Below are 23502 nucleotides of genomic sequence, written 5' to 3' on the forward strand. Positions count from 1 at the left end.
TGCCAGGCGCCGATGGCTCCTGCCTGTAATCCTCCCTACTCAGGGTCTGGCGATCGTGGTTTTGAAGCTAGCCCAGTGAACCACCAGAAAGCCGGAAGTGATGCGGTGGCTCTGTTGGTAGAGCGCTAGCCTTGAGAGGGGGTAAAAAAAAACAACAACAACAAACACAGGGAAGGCCCCCAGGCCCTAACTTCAAGCCCCAGGACACACACACACGCAGAATCTCTTTTAGGATTCTGCTGAAGTTTCTACTGTGGAATCGTCCCCATAGTTCTCTCTCTCTCTCTGTATGTTTCTCCTCTCTCGTCCTGCCGCCCCTTTATGCCAGGGTCCACACCCCCACCCCCACACGGCGTCTTCCCCCGGCCTCACGGCAGGGCGGGGCTGAGCAGCCAGAGCACGCCACGCCCCCGGGTTTCCCGAGGCGGGCGCTGGGCAGCGGAAGGTGATGACGCACGAAGTACTAGCCAATAGTAGGGCTCGGCCTCTGTTGCCTGGCGACCGCAGCCCCGCCCCTGCTGGGCGCTTCGCCCGGGATAGGAACCCCTGTTTTAAAGTCGGTTGGGGGTTTCTCGGCGCGTTTTCGGGTGGTCCCTCCTGGGTAGTCACTCTGCGACTGGAACGTTTTCATGACTCCCCACCATTCTGGAAGAAAGTTCAAAGCCTTTCTGTCTTTTTGCGTTTGTTTTGTTCCTTTTTTCGGACACAGGGACTGTGTGATGTAGTCCCAGGCTGGCCCTTCCATTTTTCTAGCTCCACCCCGGGGTGCGAGGATTATAGTAGCACCACTATGCTTGGCTCCAACTTATTACATTCCTCTGGAAGCCAGCAAAGGATCTGGCCAGCGAAGCCTGGCAGTGTAAAATTCACTGTTTCCAATCATCTTAGCTGCCTAAGAGGCTGAGATCTGAATATCCCCCCAGTTCACAACCAGGCTGGGCAGGCGTCTGGATTCCCAGATTTTGTGTGTCTGTTTGTTCAAGTCTAGCACTCTACAAGTTGAGAGCCACAGTGACACTTCTGGCTTTTTTTCCCTGTGTATGTGGTACCGAGGATTCGAACCCAGGGCTTCATGCATGCTAAGCCACATTCCCAGGCCATATATATATTATATATATATATACATATATATATATATGGGCTTTAATTCAGGGGGATTCCAGATTTTTATTTTCAGTTAACCTGGAAAAAGTGAGCCAGGTGGGACCAGGAGTTTGGACTAGTGGTAGAGTGCTCACCTAGCATGCATGATGGCTGGGGGTTCGATTCCTCGGTACCACATACATAGAAAAAAGCCAGTGCTGTGGCTCAAGTGGTAGAGCTCTAGCCTTGAGAAAAAACCCAAGGACAGTGCTCATGTCCTGAGCCAAGCCCAGGACTGGTTAAAAAAAAAACAAAACAAAGTGAGCCAGGAACAGGTGGCTCTAAAGTTCTCTGTGATCCTACCTACTCACAAGGCTGAGGATCACATGTTTGAAACCAGCCTGGGACAGGAAAAGCCAGAAAATTCTAATCTCCACTTAACCACCAAAAAGACAGAAGTGGAGCTGTGGCTGAAGTGGTAGAGTACCAGCCTTGAGCAAAAGAAAGCTCAAGGACAGTGTCCAGGACCTGAATTCAAAAGAAGGGAAAAGAAAGAATAAAGAATAACTGAACAGAGACAAACTGAAAGAAGAGTCATGGAGTCTTCTGGAATAAGTTGAAGCTCTTGGCTCAAGATTTACTCCTTCCTTGGGGCTCATTTCCCAGCATCCCAGGCTTTTAGGCAGAGTCAGGGTTCTAGTCATACTGGTGGGATGGGTAAGTATTGTGCCCATTGTACTCATCCGTGGTGAGACAGCGCAGCATGAAGTGACCTAGGTCATGTTTGGAGATGACCCTCGATGGGCCCCGTCCATCCAGGGTCACGGTGTAGGCCCCAGTGAGTGGCTGGTCCCCTGGGAGGTAAAGAGGGGCAGGGTGAAGTAGATGTCTCTTTTTTTTCTCTTCTCCCACATTTTTTCCTACCATGAATGTGTGTGCCAGTACTGGCACCTGAACTGGGGCCCCAAAATGTGTCATCAGAATTTGTTAAAAGAAATAAATAAATATGGGCCTGGTGCTAGTGGTCTATACCTATAATCCTAGCTACCCAGAAGGCTGAGATTTGAGGATTGTCAGCCAGGCAGAGCACCAAGGCCCCTGAGACTCTTGCATCCAATTAACCCCCAGAAAACCAGAAGTTGAGCTGTAGCTCAAAGTGGTAGAGTGCTAGCTTTGAGCTGAAGAGCTCAGAGACAGAACCCAGGCAGAGTTCAAGCCCTATGACCAACCAAAGAGAAAAGCAAAAAACAACAAAACAAAATGGACTGGGAATGTATGTAGCTTAGTGGTAGCGTGCAAACTTTGGGCACAGAGAGGCTCAGGGACAGAGTCCAGGCCCTGCATTCAAAGCCCCAGGACCGACTGGCAAACAACAACAACAACAAAAGAAAACAGCAAGAAAAACTAGGTTTGGTGGTAGCTCACACCTATCATTCTAGCTCCTCAAGAGGCTGAGATCTGAGAATTGAGGTTCAAAGCCAACCCAGGCAAGAAATCCTGAACAGTCGCATCTCCAGTGATTGAATTTGCCTCTTACATGCTGGGATAACATGCTTTTGTCACCTCATCACCTCACCCACCTCAATTTTCTTCTCTATTTTTATTTTTAGTGCCAGTTCTGGGCCTTGAACTCAGGGCCTGAGCACTGTCTTTGAGTTTTCTCAAGGCTAGAACTTTACCACTTGAACCACAGCATCACTTCTGGCTTTTTTTAATTTCCTATGTACGCGGTAATAAGGAATCAAACCCGGATCTTCGTACATGTTAGCCAAGCACTCTACCACTAGGCCAAATGCCTGGCACTCTCTCTCTCTCTCTTCCTCTCCCCACCCGCCTTCTTTGAGAGTAATGAGAAAAAGCCCTGTAGATGTCTCTAGAAGTTTTGGTGGGACAGGCTGGTGGCAACTCACCTATATGTGGAGGCATAACAGCCACATATTTAAGGCCAGATTCCTGCAGTACTTTGTGCATCCGGATATGGTCATTGGTCACCTCCTGCAGGCGTGGGGGTACCTTAGTGGGGTCCCATAACAGAAAGGCTACAAGGGTGGGAAGAAACACATGGGGCAGGGTCAGCTAGAACTGTCTTGTCTTTACACCCAGGACAACATCTTTCTGCAGCTGAGGGCTGGTGGCTCATGCCTATAATCCTAGCTACTCAGGAGGCTGAGATCTGAGGATCAAGGGTCAAAGCCAGCCCAGGCAGGAAAATCTGTGAGAAATTAGCTGCAATAAATCAGAGAAAGCTAGAAGTGAAGATGTGGCTCAAATGGTTAAGAGCCAGCCATAACAACGAAAAGCTTGGCCTTGTGAGGCAGGCCTGTTACCCTGGCATTCAGGTGGCTGAGGCAGGAGGATCCCAAGTTCAAGATTGGCCTGGGCTACATAACCCCATCATGTCTCCCTCCAATATTCTCCCTCTCCCCCAGCATTTGGGTTCCATTTCCACTTCTACATTTGAGACAAATGCATTATATATGCAGCTGAGTGCTGGTGGCTCACTCCTGTTCTCCTAGCTACTCAAGAGACAATGATTTGAGGGTCGAGGATCAAAGCCAGCCAGGGAAGAAAGTCCTTGAGACTCTTATGGGTCAATTAACCACCAAAAAGCTGAAAGTAAAGCTGTGTAACTCAAGTGGTAGAGTGCCAACCTTGAGCAGAAAAGCTAAGATACACAGCCCAGGTAATTAGGCATTGAGTACAAGCACCAGCACCAGCGCAAAACAAACAAAGAAACAAGAGCAAGGGAGATGACTTTACTCAGACTCTCAGCTAGGTCTCGCCTCTGGCCCTTTGCTTGTGCTGCTCTTACTGCCTCGGAGCCATCACTCTCTGGTAGCCTTTCAACAACACAATCCAGCTATTCCGTCCCTAGAGAGGCAGCTAAGAATGACGTCTGTGATGACAGCTTATGGAGAGAGTCCGGTGTACCTGCCAGCTGCCAGCTGTGTCAGCTGAGATGCTGTGAACCCATGGAGTTTGCTGCTTACTTACTGGGGAGAGTCTTACACACAAAGGAACTCTGTGAGTTTCCCGAGGGGCTCAGGCAGGGCTCAATAAATGCTAGCCACCTGCAGCCTCCATTCAGAGCAGTGTGTGTGTGTGTGTGTGTGTGTGTGTGTGTGTGTGTGTGTGTGTGTGTGTGTACTGGAACTTGAACTCAGTGCCTGGGTGCTGTTCCTGAGCTTTTTCTCTCAAGGCTAGCAGTCTACGCCTTGAGCCACAGCACCACATCTGGCTTCTGATGATAAGTGTCTTACAGACTTTCCTGCTCAAGCTGGCTTCTAAAGGCAATCCTCAGATCTCAGCCTCCTGAGCAGCGAGGGTTACAGAGGTGAGCCACTGGCTCCTGGCTCAAACTTTTTTTTTTCTTTTCTCTTTGTTTCCTCCCAGGGCATTGTGCACACAGATGGTTAGAGAAAGGGCATCTATCCATAATAAGGTCACCACGAAGGTCCCCTCTGTGACTCAATCATGCACAGTCCAGCTGGTCAACACTTTGTCTTCTGCATCCACCAGCAAGGTGAAGGCACACAGTTGGTGCTCAATAAATGCAAAAAAAAATGTCACTTGGAAATATGAGCTCCCTGGCTCCCCTGGCCAGTTTGCGCCTCCCAGCTCAGCCCCACCTCCAGAACCCACCACCCACCCGATGTGCACGCCACGACCTTGTCCACTCCATGCGCCTTCATGGCCGCCACAATATTCCTGGTGCCCTGGGACATCACAGTCGTGGGACCTTAGAGGGGACAGAGAGTGGCTGTCACTGCTGGGTGGCGGTGGTGGTGGTGGCAGGGGTGGCAGGGGAGGGGCTGGGGGTGGGCGTGGTGCTGGGGGCCGTGGTGCAGGGGTGGGCCTGGGGCACAGGGGGGGCTCAGTACTGAGGTCAGTGCCAGTGCCCAGGAGGATAATGATGGCTTCCTGTCCAGCCACGGTCTTGTCCACGTCGGCGGCCTGCAGGACGTCACCCACCACCACGTGAGCTGGCTGGGGCCCCTCCGACGGCAGCCTGGAGGTATCCCGCACCAGCACAGTTACTTCATAACCTGTGGTCAATCAGAAGTGAAGAGGAAGGTCAGGGGACGTGTGGGAGGGCACTTGGGGTCTGGATGGTGCCATGAGCCCCCAAATCCACTGCCCCACATCCACTAGGCTGAGACACTGATTTGTAAGACGGGTATATGAAATCATTTCCCTCTCTCTGCTTGCTTGCTTGCTTGCTTGCTTGCTTTCTTTCTTTCTTTCTTTCTTTCTTTCTTTCTTTCTTTCTTTCTTTCTTTCTTTCTTTCTTTCTACCACTTGAGCTACAATCCCACTTTGGACATTTTCTCCTTAAGTGGCTAGGTTGGCTTTGAACTACCCTTCTCTGTTCTCCATCTCCAAAACAGGTAAGATGAGGCATGCGCCTCCTTCCTGGACTCCGAGGCAATGCAGCAGTCAGCAGAAACAGGAAGTGGATAAGTGGTAGCCTCAGGCTGGGTGAGGTTAGGGCTGGAAAAACCGTGAGTGTGGGGGGTGGGAGCAGGGAGAAAGGAGATGACTTCTGAAAGTTTCTTTCTAGGATGATGAAAATGTTCTAAATTTGTTTTTGTTTTTATTTGTTTATTTATTTGCAGGTCCTGGGGCTTGAATTAAATTAAGGGCCTGGGCACTGTCCAGAGGGGTTTTGTTTTGTTTTATTGTCAGTCATGGAGCTTGAACTCTGGGTCGAGGCGCTATCTCTGAACTCTTCAGCTCAAGGCTACTGCCCTACCCCTTGAACCACAGTGCTATTTCCTGTTTTCTAGTGGTTAATTGGAGATACGAGGGTCTTGTCTTTAGTTCCTGGGCTGGCTTTGAACCTTGATCCTCAGATCTCACACTCCTGAGTAGCTAGGATTATAGGCATGAGCCATTGTGCGTGACTGGTCCAGAGCTTTTTAGCTCAAGACTCTACCACTTGAGCCACAGCTCCATTTCAGAATTTTGCTAGTTAATTGGAGACGAGAGTCTCTCCCTGACTTTCCTGCCTTGGTTGGCTTTCAACTGTGACCCTTAGACTGCAGCCTCCTAACGAACTAGGATTACACAGGTGTGAGCCATGGATGCCTGGTGAATTGTACGTTTTATTTTATTTTTACTTTTTATTTCTTGCCAGTCCTGGGGCTTAAACTCAAGAGCATTGTCCTGGGGCGTTCTCAAGGCTAGAACTCTACCACTTGAGCCACAGCCACTTCCAACCTTTTCTATGTATGTAGTATGGAGAAATCAAACCCAGGTCATCTTCTTTTTTTTCTTTTCTTTTTTTTTTTTTTTTTGGTGGGTCACGGGCCTTGAACTCTGCCTGTCCCTGAGCTCTTCAGCACAAGGCTACCGCCCTACCCTTGAGCCAAGCCCTACTTCCCGTTTTCTAGAGGTTAATTGGAGATAAGACTCTCAGGTCCTTTTTTTTTTTTTTTTTTTTTTTTTTGCCAGTCCTGGGCTTGAACTCAGGGCCTGAGCACTGTCCTTGGACTTTCTCTGCTAGGGCTCTACCACTTGAGCCTCAGCACCATTTCTGGTTTTTTCTATGTATGTGGTATGGAGGAATCGAACCCGGGTCTTCATGCATGCTAGGCAAGCACTTTAACCACTAGGCCAAACTCCCAGCCCCAAGAGTCTCAGGTCTTTTTGTGCCTGGGCTGGCTCTGAACCTTGATCCTTAGATCTCAGCCTCCTGAGTAGCTAGGATTATAGGTGTGAGCCACTGTGCCCAGCTCTTCTTGCATACTAGGGCAAGCACTCTACCACCAGGCCGAATTCCCAGCCAAACTGTACATTTTAAATGGAAGAGTTGTATAGTATGTGAATTATAGCTCAATAGAACAGTTACTAAAAAATAAAAATAAAACTGGGCGTGGTGGCTCATGCCTGTAATCCTAGCTACTCAGGAAGCTGAGATCTGAGGATCACAGTTCAAAGCCACCCCGGCACTAAAGAACGTGATACTTTTCCCCCCCCCATATTTTTGTATTGTAATTAATAGAGGGGTTACAGTTATACTTGCCAGATAATAGGTGCATTACTTCACATACATTGACACCCCTACTCATGTCTTTGTCCCCATTTCCCTCCCCCCAAGAATATGATACTCCTTTTTGCCAGTTGTGGGGCTTGAACTCAGGGCCCGAGCATTGTCCTTGGACTTTTCTCAAGGCTAGAGCTCTACCACTTGAGCCACAGCACCACTTCCGGCTTTTTTCTATGTATGTGGTACTGAGGAATCGAACCTGGGCCTTTGTGCATGCTAGGTAAGCACTCTACCACTAGGCCAAACTCCCGGCCCCAAGAACGTTTTACTCTTATCTCCACTTAATCACTAGAAAATAGGAAGTGGGGCTATGGCTCTAGGGGTAGGGCGGTAGCTTTGAGCTGAAAAGCTCTTGGCGAACACCCAGATCCAGGGGTAAGGTGGTAGCTTTGTGCAGGAGAGCTCAGGGACAGCAGCCAGGCCCAGAGTTCAAGCCCTAAGACTCACAAAAATAAAAATAAATGCAGCTGGTTACCGGTGGCTCATGCCTGTCATCCTAGCTGAGGACTGTAGTTCAAAGCCAGCCCAGGCAGGAAATTCCCCACGAGACTGTCATCTCCAAGTAACCAATCAAAAAGCCAGTAGTGGCGCACAGAAGTGGCGCTGTGGCTCAAAATGGTAGAATACCAGCCGAGAGCACAAAGAGGCTCAAGGTCAGCACCCAGGCCCAGTTCAAGCCCACAACCAACAGCAACAGCCAAAAAAGCTAAAGCAGCCACAACAGGACACTTCCTGCCTGCGATCCCAGAACTTGAGAAGCAGAGGCCAGACGACAAGCCCAGGCTTCATAGTCAGGGTTCCACCAGCTCCTATCTCTCCAGACAGATCTTTCCAGTCATGTCTAAATGTCTTCCTGCTCGGATCCTTCCGCCCTACTCTCCCTTTCTTCCCACTCCCCCCTACCCCATACCTTGAACCATAGTCTGCTCCCCTCAGTACTGCCTCCTTCAGAACCCCTCTGGACCAGGCCTTGTCTAGTCTTCACCCACTGTACTCCTTTCTTTTCTCAAACACACATGCTGTTTCCTGGCTCCTGGCCTTTGCACGTGCTGTGCCTTGGCCTGGATCAACCTTCATCTTCTCTCCCCAGGCCTTTCCCAGTCATCTGTACTTCCTCCGTCACCACTCTCCCGCTGACAAGAGAAACACAAGAGCTCTGCAAGTGCAGGGACCATGTTATTTATTGCTGCCATCTCCCTGACCCCTGACAAACATAAAAATTCAGGCTTGAGTGTCACAAAGACCTGGTTTTGTTTTGCTTTGTTGGTGTTTGTTTGTCTGTTTTGAGACAGGACCTCACTGTGTAGCCCCGGGGAACCTCAAACTGTGGATCTTCCTGCCTCAAGAGCCTGAGCTTGCAAACTGGCTTGGTTACTGATTGCCTGAAAAAGTTCATTCAATGCTTTCATCCGGGCCCCGGCTTCCTGTCCATTTACATTACTCTATGATCGCTCTTTAAAAAAAATGATGCTGGGCCGGGAGTGTGGCCTAGTGGTTAAAGTGCTTGCCTAACATGCATGAAGACCCGGGTTCAATTCCTCAGTACCACATACATAGAAAAAAGCTGGAAGTGGTGCTGAGGCTCAAGTGGTAGAGCTCTAGCCTTGAGAAAGTCCAAGGACAGTGCTCAGGCCCTGAGCTCAAGCCCAGGACTGGGGAAAAAAAAAAAAAAAGCAGGAAGCTGTTATTGAATGCAACTTACAATGCTTAATAAAAATCTTAAAAAAAAAAATGATGCTAGGGGACCAGGAGTTTGGCCCAGTGATAGAATGGTTGCTTAGCATGCATGAAGACCCAGGTTCGATTCCTCAGTACCACATACATAGAAAAAGCCAGAAATGATGCTGTGGCTCAAGTGATAAAGTTTGAGAAAGCCCAAAGACAGTGATCAGGCCCTGAGTGCAAGCCTCAAGACTGGCATAAAAAAAAAAAAAAGAAAAAAGACTCTGGAAGCCGTGTGCTATGGGTGTAATCCCAGCTACTCAGGAGGCTGAGATCTGAGGATGGAAATTCAAAACCAGCCCGGCACAAAAGTCTTTGAGAATCTTATCTCCAATGAACCACCAGAAAACTGGAAATGGTGCTGTGGCTCAAAGCCAAAGAGGGCTAGCTTTAAACAAAAAAATCTCTGGAACAGCACCCAGGCCCTAAGTTCAATAAACAACAAACACATAAATAAAGGACTCAGGTCTAGTGCTGGTGGTTCACGACTGTAATCTAGGCTAATCAGGAGGCTGAGATATATCTAAGGTATCTTAGCTTTTTTTTTTTTTCTGTCCGTCATGGGGCTTTGGCACTGTCCCTGAGCTCAAGGCTAGTACTCTGTCACTTGAGCCCCAGCACCACTTCCGGTTTTCTGGTGGTTCATTGGAGACAAGTGTCTCATGGATGTTCCCGCCCAGGCTGGCTTTGAACCTCAATTCTCAGATCTCAGCTTCCTGTGTAGCTAGGATTATAGGTGTGAGCCACCGGTACATGGCTTATCTTACTTCGTTGTTGTTCAAGGTTGGAATTTTAGTACTTCAGCTACACCTCCATTTCCAACTCTTTTTTTTTTTGGTGGTTAATTGGAAATGAGCTCACAGTTTCCGGCCTGGACTGACTCTGAACCAAGATCCTTATATGTCAGCTTCCTGAGTAGCTAGAGTGAGGGTGACATGCGCCACCAGTGCAGGGCTAACGTAAATACATTTCTGTGGCTTATAAGCCACCTAGTGGATAGTATTTGTTATGGCAGCCCCAAAAAAGCGTTCTTAAGGCAGTCGTGGCTTTGACTCCTTTGGTGTTAGGTACTAAGAGGTGGTGATAACAGGGAGAACTTCCAAAGGCTACTCTGCCTCACTTTTTCCAGGAGTGGACTGAGTGCTTTTTACTTTCTTTGTTTTGGCTTTTTTTTGAAAACTTTTTGTAGAGGTGGAGCTAGAACCCAGGGCCTGGCCTATGTCCGCAAGCACTCTACCACCAAACTACATCCATTGCCCAAGTGGAATTTTCTTTTTCTTTTGTGCCCCTCCTGGGGCTTGAACTCGGAGTCAGAGGCTGGGCACTGTCCCTGAGCTCTTTTGCCCAAAGCTAATGCTCTACCACTTGAGCCACAGTGTCACTTCTGATTTTCTGCTGGTTAATTGAAGATAAAGAGTTTCATAGACTTTCCCGCCCAGGCTGACTTGAACCATGATCTTCACATCTTAGCCTCCTGAGTAGCTGGGATTACAGGCATGAGCAAGCCGCACCTGACTTCAACAGGCCCCTTGGCCTTAGCAATCACCCAGAGGCAAATAAACCCCAATTTATCTAAACCTTTCCTAATTTTTTTTTTTTTTTTGCCAGTCCTGGGGAGTGAACTCAGGGCCTGAGCACTGTCTTTTGGCTTTCCTCAAGGCTAGTGCTCTACTACTTGAGCCACAGCACCACTTCTGGCTTTTCTGTGTATGTGGTACCGAGGAATGGAAGCTGGGTCTTTGTGCATGCTAGGCAAGCACTCTACCACTAGGCCAAACTCCCGGCCCCAACATTTCCTAATTCTGATAGGAACTCTCAGAAAAGGCAAAGCACCCCTGGGGCCCCTGCCATCCCCTTGGGTCAGCCCTGGGCGCAGCAGAAGTGTAAATGAAACCTGTGGATTTAGGGATTAAGAAGAAGGTAGACACACACACACACACACACACACACACACACACACACACACACACAGAGTGACTCAGCATGTTCCCACGTGTGTGTCTCTCTCTTCCTGTCTCTAGAAATGCTTATCAGCAAATTAAAATTTAATGGAGTCCCTAGTTCACTCCTTCCTGAAAATCAAGATCCTCACAAGGCTCCCGGGGCAGAGGACAGTCCGTCTAGTAGTGGAGAGTTGTCAGAAAGAGTCTCTCCTTCCTAGCAGCAGGGCATGGTAGGGCTCATGTACAGTGCCAGCCCCTGGGAGGCAGATGGAGGACGGTGAGTGCAAGATTAGACTTCCAAACTGTCTCAAAAAAAAAAAAATGCTGGGCACCGGTAATCCTAGCTACTCAGGAGGCTGAGATCTGAGGATTGTGGTTCAAAGCCAGCCTAGGGGGCTGGTAGAACATTAGCCTGGCATGTATAAAGTCCTTGGTTCAACTCCTCAGTACTACATACACAGAAAAAGTCGGAAGTGGTGTTGTGATAGAGTGCTAGCTGTGAACAAATGGAACTCTGAGACAATGCCTAGTCCCTGGGTTCAAGCCCCAGGACTGGAAAAAGAAAAAAAAAAAAAAGCCAGCCTGGGCAGAAAAGTCCAACTACCTCAGCTCCAATTCATTACCAAAAAGTCACTAAAAAAAAAAAAAAGCTAAGGGACAGTTCCAAGGTCCTCAGTCTAAGCCAGAGAGACACAGAGAGAGAGAGAGACAGAAGAGAGAGAGACAGAGAGAGAGGGAGAGAGAGACAGAGAGAGAGGGATAGAAACAAAAACTTTGTCTGTAAACAGCAAATTTTGGATACTGAAGATCTCCACCCTTTGGGGGCACACAGATATTTTATCTTCAGGGTCCCTGAGGCTAACTAGGAAGGGTGGAGTCCCATATCTGGAACTTCCAGGCCCAGCTGGTCACTGGTAAACTCTAGCAAGAGGGGCAAGGGATAATGGACAACTCTGAATCCTCCCCCGGAGTAACCAGAATTTTTTCAGCCCTCACTGCCATTTCTAGGACGAGAGCAGGAGGTCACAACCTTTCCTGTAACTTTTTCAATTTTCTTCTTGTGGTGTCCAAAAACAAAACAAAACAAAACAAAAACCTAGTAAATTTCTTTTATGTTTAAGAGCAGGACCTGGAGCCAGTGAGTCACACCTGTAACTCTAGCTTCTCAGGAGGCTGAGCTCTGAGGATCACAATTCTAATCCTGCCAGAAGCTGGTGTGGCTCAAGTGGTAGAATGCCAGTCTTGAGTAAAAAAAGCTAAGGGACAGTGCCTAGGCCCTGAGTTCAAGTCCCAGTACTGGTGCACACACAAACTTGTGCTCACACACACACCAAAACAACAGCAACTGGCTTCAAACCTTAGCGCTATCACCGACCTGACGTGACATCGTGAGCAAATCACTCTCTGGGCCTCAATTGTTTTCTCTGTCAAGTTGCCCTCATACTAGCACTCCCCCCTGGAGAGGGCAGAGCTGCGTGGCAGGCAGAAGCTGGCTTAGTAAACTCTCTGGGTGTGCCCACAATCTCCATGACTTTCACAAGAGCCCTGATCTAGCCACTGCTGTGTCACTGGCCTCCCCCAGGCCCTCATGGGCCGATTTCAGTGTTATGTGTCTCAGCCTCCCATGAAACGAAATCTCACGGCCTCCCTGCATTCACTGGCCCCGTGGTCTCTTCCTTTGCTCCCTGAATCTCCACGCACCTGACTGGGGCACTGATGGCCCCAGTCAGCCTCCGCCTGGCCCAGTGACCCCCCTTTCTAAATGCCCGGCCCTGTGCACGCCCCCATCCCACCGTCAACGACCCCTGCTCATGCCTGCTTGCACCGCCTGCGCCATAGTGGTGAGTCCGGTCTTTCCGGTGGCACCGAAGATTGCGATCTTCTTGACAGTCATGCTGCCCGGGGGTCCTAGGGTCTGCAAGGCCAGAGGCTCGGGAAGCGCGGGAGCCCAATGGCCGCTGGCAGGGTCCTCCGCCCTTCTTTAGTTGGAGGGATGGGGCGGAGCTAGTGCAGAGAAGCCCCGCCTCAGCCCCGCCCCCGATCATTGGTCAGCGGGCGTGGCAATCAAAGCCACGCCCCCAAAGGGAAACCCGAGAGCGGGCGGGGCAAGAGTTTCCTCACCCTGGAAGGACACGCCCCCTTCTCTGGGAAAGGCGCGAGTGGGCGGGGTCAAGAGCGCTTGTCACTCACTGCCCCGCCTTCACATTCCAGCCACTCAGGGAAGGCCGGTGGGACGGGAGCCACGCCCACCGCCTCTGCTGGCTCCCCTCGGGTCTTCCCAGCGTCTGGGGTCGGAGGTGGGGCTCCGGGTCAGGCTGAGAGCTTTCTCAGGGGGCCTGTGGCGTGTAACGGTGTGACCACAGGGGGAGCACGCTCGTGGGTGTCCCCCCAGGCGTGAGTGTGACGGCGTGTGATCGCACCTGTGGGAGGCACTGTTCTTTGGTGACCTTGGGTGACACTGAGTGACAGCGAGTGTCAGCCTGGGTGACAGCACATGAGCGTGGCACACGTGTCAGGGATTATTCGATTGCTTCGGGAACACCAAGCCCCTCGGACGGTGTCTGTCGTGGTTGGGACCGAGTGGTGACCGTGTGATCGACGTCTGCGTGTGTCCTCCTGCGCCTGTCACTGGGGCAACAGGCTTGAATTGTACTTACTTATTTTTGTGCCAGTATGGAGGCTTGAACTCAGGGCCTGGGCGCTGTCCCTGAGGATTTTTTTTTTCTTCATTCAGAGCTAGCACTGTACCACTTGAGCCATGAAACCACTCCCAGCCTTTTCTGTTTCTGTGTTGCTGAGGAATCGAACCCAGAGCTTGATGCATGCTAGGCAAGCACTCTACCACGAAGCCACCTTCCCGGCTCTCTTCTGGGTTTTCGCTGATACATTGGAGATAAGAGTCTCGTGGACTTTGGGGGGGAGGAGACAAGAGTCTCGTGGACTTTGGGGGAGGGAGGGAAATGGGGACAAAAACTTGAGAGGGGTTAGCAAGGTGTGAGAAGTAATGAACCTACTACCTGACAAATGTAACTGTAACCCCTCCATACATTATTCCGACAATGAAAGAGAGAGAGAGAGAGAGAGAGAGAGAGAGAGAGAGAGAGAGAGAGAGAGAGAGAGAGAGAGAGAGAGAGTCAGTCAGTCTCATGGAGTTTCTTCCAGGGTGCAGGCTTTGAACCATAATCCTCATCTCAGCCTCTTGGATAACTAGGATAACAGGCTTGTCACACCTGGCTGGTGTGACACTCTTGTTTTTTTTTTTTTTTGCCAGTCCTGGGCTTGAGCTCAGGGCCTGAGCACTGTCCTTGGACTTTCTCAAGGCTAGAGCTCTACCACTTGAGCCTCAGCACCACTTCTGGCTTTTTCCTATGTATGTGGTACCGAGGAATCGAACCCGGGTCTTGATGCATGCTAGGCAAGCACTTTAACCAGTAGGCCAAACTCCCGGCCCTGGTGTGACACTCTTGAATGTGTAAATATGAAGGCAACTCTGAGCTGGTGAAGATGAATGTGGGTGGGGAGAGTTTGAAGGTCTGACCCAGAGTATCCTCCTGAAAGGAGTGACATGGATTGTGGAGACTGTGTGATGTTGAGGTGACCCAGTGTGTGTGTGTGTGTGTGTGTGTGTGTGTGTGTGTGCTGTCAGTGTGGAAATGTCTGTGTGTGTCAGTGTGGGTGTGTGCCAGTGTGCCAGTATGGATGTGTCAGTGTGGAGTATGTGTCTGTTGGTGTCAGTGTGGAGGTGTCACCCTCTGTCTGTGGAGGTGTCTGTGTGGGGGTGTCAGTGTATGTGTCAACATGTCTCTGTGTGTGGCAGTGTGTGTGTCTGTGTGTGGCAATGCGAGTGTGTCTGTGTGGGGGTGTCAGTGTGTGTCTGTGGAGGTGACAGTATGGGGGTGTCAGTGTGTGTCTGTGTGTGACAATGTGGTGTGGCAGTGTTGTCTGTGGGGTGTCAGTGTGTGCGAATGTGGGGGGTATCACTGCTGTATGTATGTATCAGTGTGGGGTGTGTCCTTGTGCGTCATGTGGAGGGAGTCAGTGTGTCCCTGTGGGTGGTCAGTCTTTGTCAGTGTGGAGGGTGTCTGTGTGTGTGTGTGTGTGTCAGCATGGGGGGTGTCCGTGTGTGTCTGTGGGGGTGTCAGTTTAGGAGTGTCAGTGTGTTTGTGTGTCCATGTGTGTCAGTGTGGAGGTGTCATGTGTGTGTCAGCGTGGTGTCGTGTGTGTGTGTCAGTGGGGGTGTCGTGTGTGTGTGTGTCAGCGTGGGGTGTTGTGTATGTCAGCATGGTGTTGTGTGTGTCAGTGTGGGGTGTCATATGTGTGTCAGTGTGGGGGTGTCCTGTGTGTGTCAGTGTGGGGTGTTGTGTGTGTGTCAGCCTGGGGGTGTCGTGTGTGTGTCAGCGTGGTGTTGTGTATTTGTGTCAGCGTGGGGGTGTCCGTGTGTGTCAGCGTGGGGGTGTGGTGTGTGTGTCAGAGTGGGGATGTCGTGTGTGTGAGCATGGGGGTGTGGTGTGTGTATCAGCGTGGGGGTGTCCGCATGTGTGTGTGAGCGTGGGGGTGTCCGTGTGTGTGAGCGTGGGGTGTCCGTGTGTGTCAGCGTGGGGGTGTCTGCGTGTGTATGTGAGCGTGGGGGCGTGGTGTGTGTCAGCGTGGGGGTGTGGTGTGTGTGTCAGCGTGGGGGTGTGGTGTGTGTGAGCGTGGGTGTGTCCGCGTGTGTGTGTCAGCGTGGGGGTGTGGTGTGTGTGTCAGCGTGGGGGTGTGGTGTGTGTGTGAGCGTGGGGGTGTCCGCATGTGTGTGTCAGCGTGGGGGTGTGGTGTGTGTGTCAGCGTGGGGGTGTCCGCGTGTGTGTGTCAGCGTGGGGGTGTGGTGTGTGTGTCAGCGTGGGGGTGTGGTGTGTGTGAGCGTGGGGGTGTCCGCGTGTGTGTGTGAGCGTGGGGGTGTGGTGTGTGTGTCAGCGTGGGGGTGTGGTGTGTGTGTCAGCGTGGGGGTGTGGTGTGTGTGAGCGTGGGGGTGTCCGCGTGTGTGTGTCAGCGTGGGGGTGTGGTGTGTGTGAGCGTGGGGGTGTCCGCGTGTGTGTGTGAGCGTGGGGGTGTGGTGTGTGTGTCAGCGTGGGGGTGTGGTGTGTGTGTCAGCGTGGGGGTGTCCGCGTGTGTGTGTCAGCGTGGGGGTGTGGTGTGTGTGTCAGCGTGGGGGTGTGGTGTGTGTGAGCGTGGGTGTGTCCGCGTGTGTGTGTCAGCGTGGGGGTGTGGTGTGTGTGTCAGCGTGGGGGTGTCCGCGTGTGTGTGTCAGCGTGGGGGTGTCCGCGTGTGTGTGTCAGCGTGGGGGTGTGGTGTGTGTGTCAGCGTGGGGGTGTGGTGTGTGTGAGCGTGGGTGTGTCCGCGTGTGTGTGTCAGCGTGGGGGTGTGGTGTGTGTGTCAGCGTGGGGGTGTGGTGTGTGTGTCAGCGTGGGGGTGTCCGCATGTGTGTGTGAGCGTGGGGGTGTGGTGTGTGTGTCAGCGTGGGGGTGTGGTGTGTGTGTCAGCGTGGGGGTGTCCGCGTGTGTGTGAGCGTGGGGGTGTGGTGTGTGTGTCAGCGTGGGGGTGTCCGCGTGTGTGTGTCAGCGTGGGGGTGTCCGCGTGTGTGTGTCAGCGTGGGGGCGTGGTGTGTGTGTCAGCGTGGGGGTGTCCGCGTGTGTGTGTCAGCGTGGGGGCGTGGTGTGTGTGTCAGCGTGGGGGTGTCCGCGTGTGACACTGTGACACTGTGTGACGCTGCGTCGCGCCCCCTCTCCAGTGCAGCTGCGCGTCGGGGCGCGCGGCGGGGCGGGGAGCGGGGGTCCGGGCCGGGGTCCGGGGCGGGTCCGGGGCGGGTCCGGGGTCCGGGGCCGGGGTCCGGGCGGTGCTGGGCCGGCTCGCGGGCGGCCGCGCTGCTTGGGGGCGGCGCGCGGCCGGGGGGAGGCGGCGGCGGCGGCAGCGGCGGCGGCGGCGCGGAGGCGGCGCATGCGGATCTGGCCGAGCTGGGGACCGGCGGGGCCGAACGGAGCCGGGGCCGGGCCGGGCCGCGGACACCGGCGGCGGCGGGGAGGAGAGCGGCCGGGCGCGGCGACGGCGATCGGCGGGGAAGGCAGCCCCGGCGTGCGGCCGCGGGCCCAGGTGAGCGGCGGGGCGGCCCGGGCGCCTCCCGCAGCCTCTCCCCCGCCCCCCGCGCATCCGTCCTCCGAGCCTGGCGCGGGGCGGCCCGCAGGCCTCGTCCCTCCCCGGCCCCCACCGCCCCTCGATGGCCGGTCCTGCGGGGACGCAGGGCGGCCGCGCCGCTCCGGAGCGCCGGCGGGGTCCCCCAGCCCGCCCAGGGCCAGCCTCCGCGGCCGGCCGGGACCCTGCCTCCCCCACCGCTCCCGCCACCGCCACCATCCCCTCCGCCTCCGGCTCCCACTCGCCCCGCACCTGAGGCCAAGCCGCTGCCCCTGCGTGTGACCCGCTCACCAAGTCCTCGAGGCCACCCCCTCCCCCCGTCCCCAAGCACCTCCCTCGAGGAAACGGCTCCCAGCCCTGCTTCACAGGGAAGGAAACTGAGGCACGGAGAAGCCAGGTGGGAGATAAGCCGCTGTAAGACACAGGAGGAATGCAGCAGGGGATCGGAGCGGTGGTGCCAGCCGGGCTGGCGCGGAAAGGCTCAGGGACGGGGCTCAGGCCCCGAGTTCAAGCCCTGTACCAGCTCAGGCTCCCACAAAACGAAGAATCACGCCGAGAGCCTGCGGTGTGCCAGAGACCACAATCCCGAGCTCTGGGAGCTCACCTGATCGAGGCCCCTGGGACTTGAACCAGGGAGTCGGCTGAGGATGGAGGGGGAAGTGGTTGGACCCAGGTTACCCAGGGAGGCGTAGGCTTGTGTGCAGCTTTCCACAGACACACAGAGTCGCAGTGGGTTTGGTTGGGCGTGTTCACCAGAGGGAATAACTTCCACAACTCTGCACCACAATCCGCTGGATTGGCAACTGTCTGAATCGTGTGTGTGTGTGAGTTACGGGGCTTGAACTCTGGGCTTGAGGCCTGTTCCTGGGCTCCTTTGCTCAAGACCAGCACTCTAACACCTTGAGCCACAGCTCCTTCTGGTTGTTTTTTTTTTGGGGGGGGTTCATTGGAGATAAGAGCCTCATAGACTTTCCTTCTCCAGGCTGGCTTTGAACCCCAATCCTCAGATCCCAGCCTCCTGAGTAGCTGGGATGATAGGTGTGAGACACCAGTGCACAGCTCTTAGCCACCTTTTGCTTGGCTTTTTTTTTGCCACATAGAGTCACTCCTCTACTTCTGGCTTTTTTTTTTTTTTCAGTTGGAGAAAAGAGCCTCATAGACTTTTCTCCCTGGTCATTAGTATCATTTTACGTCATTATGTTACTGTTAGTAATGTTATTGTTTAATAATAATAATAGGATCAACAATGACAGGTTGCTGAGTGGCTATCTGGTGCGTGGCACTAAGTCAGGTGACCTTCACATAGTCCTTTGAAAGTGGACAGGATGGACACTGTTGTCACCCTCACTCACGATGACAGAGGCAACCAGACTCAAAACCAATCATGGTGAGAAGCAAGTCCTCTGAGCTGAGACCATGGCTCCAGCCCTAACCTACCTTTCTCCATCCCTTCTCCCTGCCACTGCCCCAGGCCCTTCCTTCCCCAATGGCACAGATTCCAGGGGAGCTGGATAACATGGAGGGCCTGCCTGCGCCCAACAACAACAACCCTGCAGCCCGCTGGGAGAGTCCAGATAGAGGCTGGGACCGGGAGCCAATGGCGGCTTCCACAGCAGCTGCTTCGCTGTTTGAGTGCTCCAGGATCAAGGCCTTGGCAGGTACATGGAAGAGGGCTGAAAGGCTGGGATGAGGGGGAGGGGCAGGGGAGGGTGAAGGAGGGAAGCAGGGAGTGGGAGGGGCTTTTGGGGTAGCCTTAGACATTACTGTTTAAGAACCTTGGTGGCTGTGAGAGGAGAGGAAAGCCAATGAGCTTTGTCCAACAGAACTTTCCATTCTGCAGGAAGTCTGCATCCATGGTGGTTGAAACCATGACCATTAGTTTATATGGCTCTGGAGCCCTTGAATTGTGGCGCGTGCCACACTTGAGGGACCACTTTAAACCTTTTTGTTTTAATTAGTTTTAACTTCTATAACCACGTGGAGCTCAGCGCACAGTCGAGTATGGGTTAGCCCCGCCTTAGAAGCAAGTGCTTATATTTCAACTCCTGTGTAGCCCAGCCTGGCCTCAAACTGACAATCCTCCCGCCTTAGCTCCCTGCACGCCTGCTGTTTACAGGTGTAAACCACTATGCCTGGCTGGAAACTGAAACCTGTAGAAATGAAAAGAATGCAAATATATAACTGTATGTCCCAAGCCTTAGACATGTGTGTGTGTGCTGACTCGATCTTGAACTCAGGATCTCTTGCACTCCCTTAGCTTTCTTAGACAAGGCTTGCACCCCTGCCACTTGAGTCACAGAATTTAAAGGGCACCAGTGGTTCTTTCCTGCTAGCTACTCAGGAGGATCTCATATCAGATGATCTGAGGATCTTGGTTCAAAGCCAGCCTAGGCAAGAAAGTCTGTGAGACTCTTACCTCCTATTAATCACCAAAAAGCTGCAAGTGGAGCTATGGTTCAAAATGGTACAGTGCTAGCCTTGAGCAAAAGAGCTCAGAGGCAGCGCCCATGTCTTGTGTTTAAGCTCTATGACTGACAAAAAGAAAAAGAAAGACAAGAGGCTCATGAACTTCCCTGTCTAGGCTGCCTTCATATCAAGACCCTCAGATTTCAGCCTCCTAAGTTGTTAGGATTTCAGGCATGAGCTACCCAGGTGTAGCACACGTCTTAGAAACTTTGGTCCTTGGCTGCAAGCTGTGAAAAACTAAACTCTAATGAATACACATAGACACGTAAGACATCATTCTAAACTGTTAGAGTTGCAGGTAAAGAAGTGAGGAAATCTCCAAAGTCTGAAGTCTCAATTAGCTCCCTCAGAATCTAGGAACTGTGCTGTCATCTTACAACTGGGGGTATTCCTGTAATCTGCACTGGTGTTGAGTGGAATGGATCCAGGACCTTAAGTTACCAAAATCTGAGAATGTTCAAGTGCCTTATATAAAATAGCATACGATTTGCATATTACCTACACATATCCTCCTGTACATTTTATTTATTTTATTATTTGTATTAAGGTTTGAACTCAGGGTCTCATGTTTCCTAAGGAGATACTGTGCTGGGCTGGGCCATGTTTTCAGCCTTATCTTTTATTATAAAACAGATTCATCAGAAGTTATACAAGTTATAATGATAATACAGATGTTTAAAAGACCAAGAAGCCAAATTTAAAATGGTCAAAGAAACAAGGTGTTAGTGGCTCTCGCCTGTAATCCTAGCTACTCAGGAGGCTGAGATCTGAGGATGGCGGTTGAAAGTCATTCTGGGCACAAAAGCCCCTGAGACTATTTGACTCTTTTTTTTTTTTTTTGTGGGTTGTGGGTCTTGAACTCTGGGCCTGGATGCTCTCCCTGAGCTCTTCAGTTCAAGGCTACCACCCTACCCTCCAGCCACAGCCCTACTTCCCATTTTCTAGGGGTTAATTGGAGATAAGAGTCTCACGTGCTTTAGTGCCTGGGCTGGTTTTGAATCGTGATCCTCAGATCTCAGCCTCCTGAGTAGTTAGGGTTACAGGGGTGAGCCATGTGCCCGGCTTAAGCCTGTGAGACTTTTCTTTCTTTCTTTTTTTTTTCCAGTCTCAGAGCTTGAACTCATGGCCTGAGCACTGCCCTTGGACTTTTCTCAAGGCTAGAGCTCTACCATTTGAGCCATAGCACCACTTCAAGTTTTTTTCTATGTATGTGATACCAAGGAATCGAACCCAGGTCTTCGTGCATGCTAGGCAAGCACTCTAGGCCAAACTGGACCAAATCTGTGAGACTTTTATCTCTAGTTAACCACCAAAGTCAGAAGTGGAGGTGTGGTTCAAGTGATAGAGTACCAGCCTTGATCTGAGAACATGAGGCCCTGATGTATTCAAATCATAGTACCAGCATTAAAAAAAAAAAAGGACTGGGAGTTTGGCTAGGGGTAGAGTGTTTGTCTAGCATACAGGAAGACCAGGGCTCGATTCCTCAGTACCACATACACAGAAAAAGCTGGAGCTGGCTGTGGTGTCTCATGCCTGTAATCCTAGACACTCAGTAAGCTGAGATCTGAGGATCATGGTTCCAAGCCAGCCTGGGCATAGAAGACCAAGAGACTCATCTCCAATTAATGGGGCTGTGGCTCTAGGGGTAGGGCGATAGCCTTGAGCTAAAGAGCTCAGGGTCAGAGTTCAAGCACCATGACCCACAAAAAAAAATCCGGGCACCAGTGGCTCATGCCCGTCTAGCTACTCAGGAGCTGAGATCTGAAGATCAATGTTCAAAGCCAGACCGGGCAGGAAAGTCCAGGAGCCTCTTATCTCCAATGAACCACCAGAAAACTGGAAGTGGGGGCTGGAAGTCTGACCTAGTGGTAGAGTGCTTGCTTTGCGTGGACAAAGACCCGGGTTCGATTCGTTGGCACCACATACATAGAAAAAAGCTGGAAGTGGTGCTGGGGCTCAAGTGGTAGAGCTCTAGCCTTGAGAAAGTCCAAGGACAGTGCTCAGGTCCTGAGTTCAAGCTCCAGGACTGGCAAAAGAAAAAAAGACCTGGAAGTGGTACTGTGGATCAGAGTGGTAGAGTGCTTACCATCCTTGAGCTGAAGAGCTCAGAGACAGCACCCAGTCCCAGAGTTCAAGCCCTATGACTGACAAATAATAGTAGTAGTAGTAGTAAGACTGAGAGTTTGGCCTGTGATAGAGTACTTGTCTAGCATGGATGAATGCCTGGGTTTGATTCCTCAGAACCACATTCATAGAAAAAGCTGGAAGTGGTGCTGTGGCTCAAGTGGTAGAGCTCTAGCCTTGAGCGAAAGCCTAAGGACAATGCTTAGGCTCTGGGTTCAAGCCCCAGGACTGGCAAAAAAATAGTAGCAGTGGTAGTAATAATAATAATACCATGCACTGGTGGCTCATGCCTATAATTCTAGCTACTTCAGGAGGCTGGGATTTGAGAGTCAAGGTTTAGAGCCATCCAGGTCAAGAAAGTTGGTAAAACTTTTTTTTTTTTTTTGGCCAGTTGTGGGGCTTGAACTCTGGGCCTGAGCACTGTCCTTAGACTTTTCTCAAGGCTAGAGCTCTACCACTTGAGCCTCAGCACCACTTCCAGCTTTTTTTTCTATGTATGTGGTACCTAGGAATTGAACCCGGGTCTTCGTGAATACTAGGCAAGCACTCTACCACTAGGCCAAACTCCCAATCCCACTGGTGAAACTCTTATCTCCAGTAAACTACCAAAAAGCCAGAAGTGGAGTTGTGGTTTAAATGGTAGAGCAAACTAGCCTAGGAAAAGAAACTTGGGGACAGCACCCAGATCCAGAGTTCAAATCCCAGGACTAGCACAAAGGAAAGGAAAGGTAGGAAGGAATAAATCTGATACTGTGTAATTTATACCTTATACTACATATATAATAACAACAGCTAGGAAGAAGGCTCCTGATCAATTTCTCTAGCCAAGTGAAGCAGATTTTCTGCTTTCTTCTGCTGCCCTCTCATTGGTGAGAAGCCAGTCATGTGTCTTCTGGTACCCTTGGGAGGCAGGAAATGTAGAGTCAGCTTGTCCTACCCCATTGCTCTAGACAGGGAAGGGTTTCCTGTCTGTTTTCCACTCAGCAACCAGAGGACTTCCTGAACCGCACCTTTCATCCTGACACTTTCTTCCTTAAGTGTCCCCTCACCCATTGCCTGTGTCCCAGCAAACCCATGTTCTGTAAGTACAGTTCCAAGAATGGAGTGGGTGGCACCTGTTGCATAAACGAATGAACAGATGCGCGAACAGTTCCATAGGCTAGCAGACAGGAAATGGTATTTCAGGAACGCCTGCACAGGTGGCTCGTGCCAGTAATGCTAGCTACTCAGGAGGTTGAAATCTGAGGATCCTGGTTCAAAGTCAGCCCAGGCAGGGAAAGTCTCCAATGAACCACCAAGAAGCCTAAAGTGGAGCTGTGGATCGAATAGTAGAGTTAGCTTTGAGAAAAGGAAAGCTCACAACAGCAGCCAGGCTTTGAGTTTAAGCCCCAGGACCTACACACACACACACACACACACACACACACACACACACACACACACACACACACACTCTTCAGGGCAACTTCATAAAAGAAAGCAACCTGTTTACCAGGCACAGATAGCATCCCTGGCAGGGGAAGCTTCCAAGACCTAGGCCTGAGCAGGCTTGGGCTGGGTGGTGGAGGCCTGGAGAGAAGCTGGAAAAGGGCACAAAGGCTTCAGGGGAGGTAAGAATCATGAGGCCCCTTCCCCAGATGAGCGAGAGGCCGTGCAGAAGAAAACCTTCACCAAGTGGGTGAACTCGCACCTGGCCCGCGTGGGCTGCCACATCGGGGACCTCTATACCGACCTCCGGGATGGCTTCGTGCTCACGAGGCTCCTGGAAGTGCTGTCTGGGGAGCCGCTGGTAAGGGGGCCAGATGGGCAGGAGAAAGGGGGTGACCCTAGGGGTTGGGCATCGCTGGAAGGCTGGATTTGGGGCTTAGCTGAAGGACTGGCAGGGCACCCTACAAGAGCCCTGTGAGTACAAAGCCCCTTGGTTTGAATGGGTGGGGCCCTGGCCTAGGG

At 51.7% G+C, this 23502-nt stretch overlaps 2 protein-coding genes across 2 annotated transcripts in view; one reads left to right on the top strand and one right to left on the bottom strand.

Annotated features, from left to right (window-relative positions):
- Positions 1 to 1694: 1694 nt before the first annotated feature.
- Positions 1695 to 12788, bottom strand: Blvrb (biliverdin reductase B). Its single transcript, XM_090322131.1, has 5 exons — positions 12613 to 12788; positions 4965 to 5129; positions 4733 to 4822; positions 2994 to 3122; positions 1695 to 1937 (listed from the first exon to the last, which is right to left on the bottom strand). The coding sequence occupies exons 1-5, from the start codon at positions 12689 to 12691 to the stop codon at positions 1780 to 1782; spliced, it is 621 nt and encodes a 206-aa protein (XP_090178257.1). The 5' UTR covers positions 12692 to 12788; the 3' UTR covers positions 1695 to 1779.
- A 3982-nt stretch (positions 12789 to 16770) lies between these two features.
- Sptbn4 (spectrin beta, non-erythrocytic 4) overlaps positions 16771 to 23502 on the top strand; it is a 57697-nt gene continuing 50965 nt past the window's right edge. Inside the window, exons 1-3 of the mRNA XM_090322316.1 lie at positions 16771 to 16923; positions 18434 to 18620; positions 23190 to 23341. Coding sequence (XP_090178442.1) covers positions 16771 to 16923; positions 18434 to 18620; positions 23190 to 23341 — 492 coding nt within the window. The remainder of the gene's footprint in view (positions 16924 to 18433; positions 18621 to 23189; positions 23342 to 23502) is intronic.

The sequence above is a fragment of the Megascapheus bottae genome, chromosome 31, assembly GCF_031878675.1.
Source record: "Megascapheus bottae isolate mThoBot1 chromosome 31, mThoBot2.hap1, whole genome shotgun sequence".
NCBI lineage: Eukaryota > Metazoa > Chordata > Mammalia > Rodentia > Geomyidae > Megascapheus > Megascapheus bottae.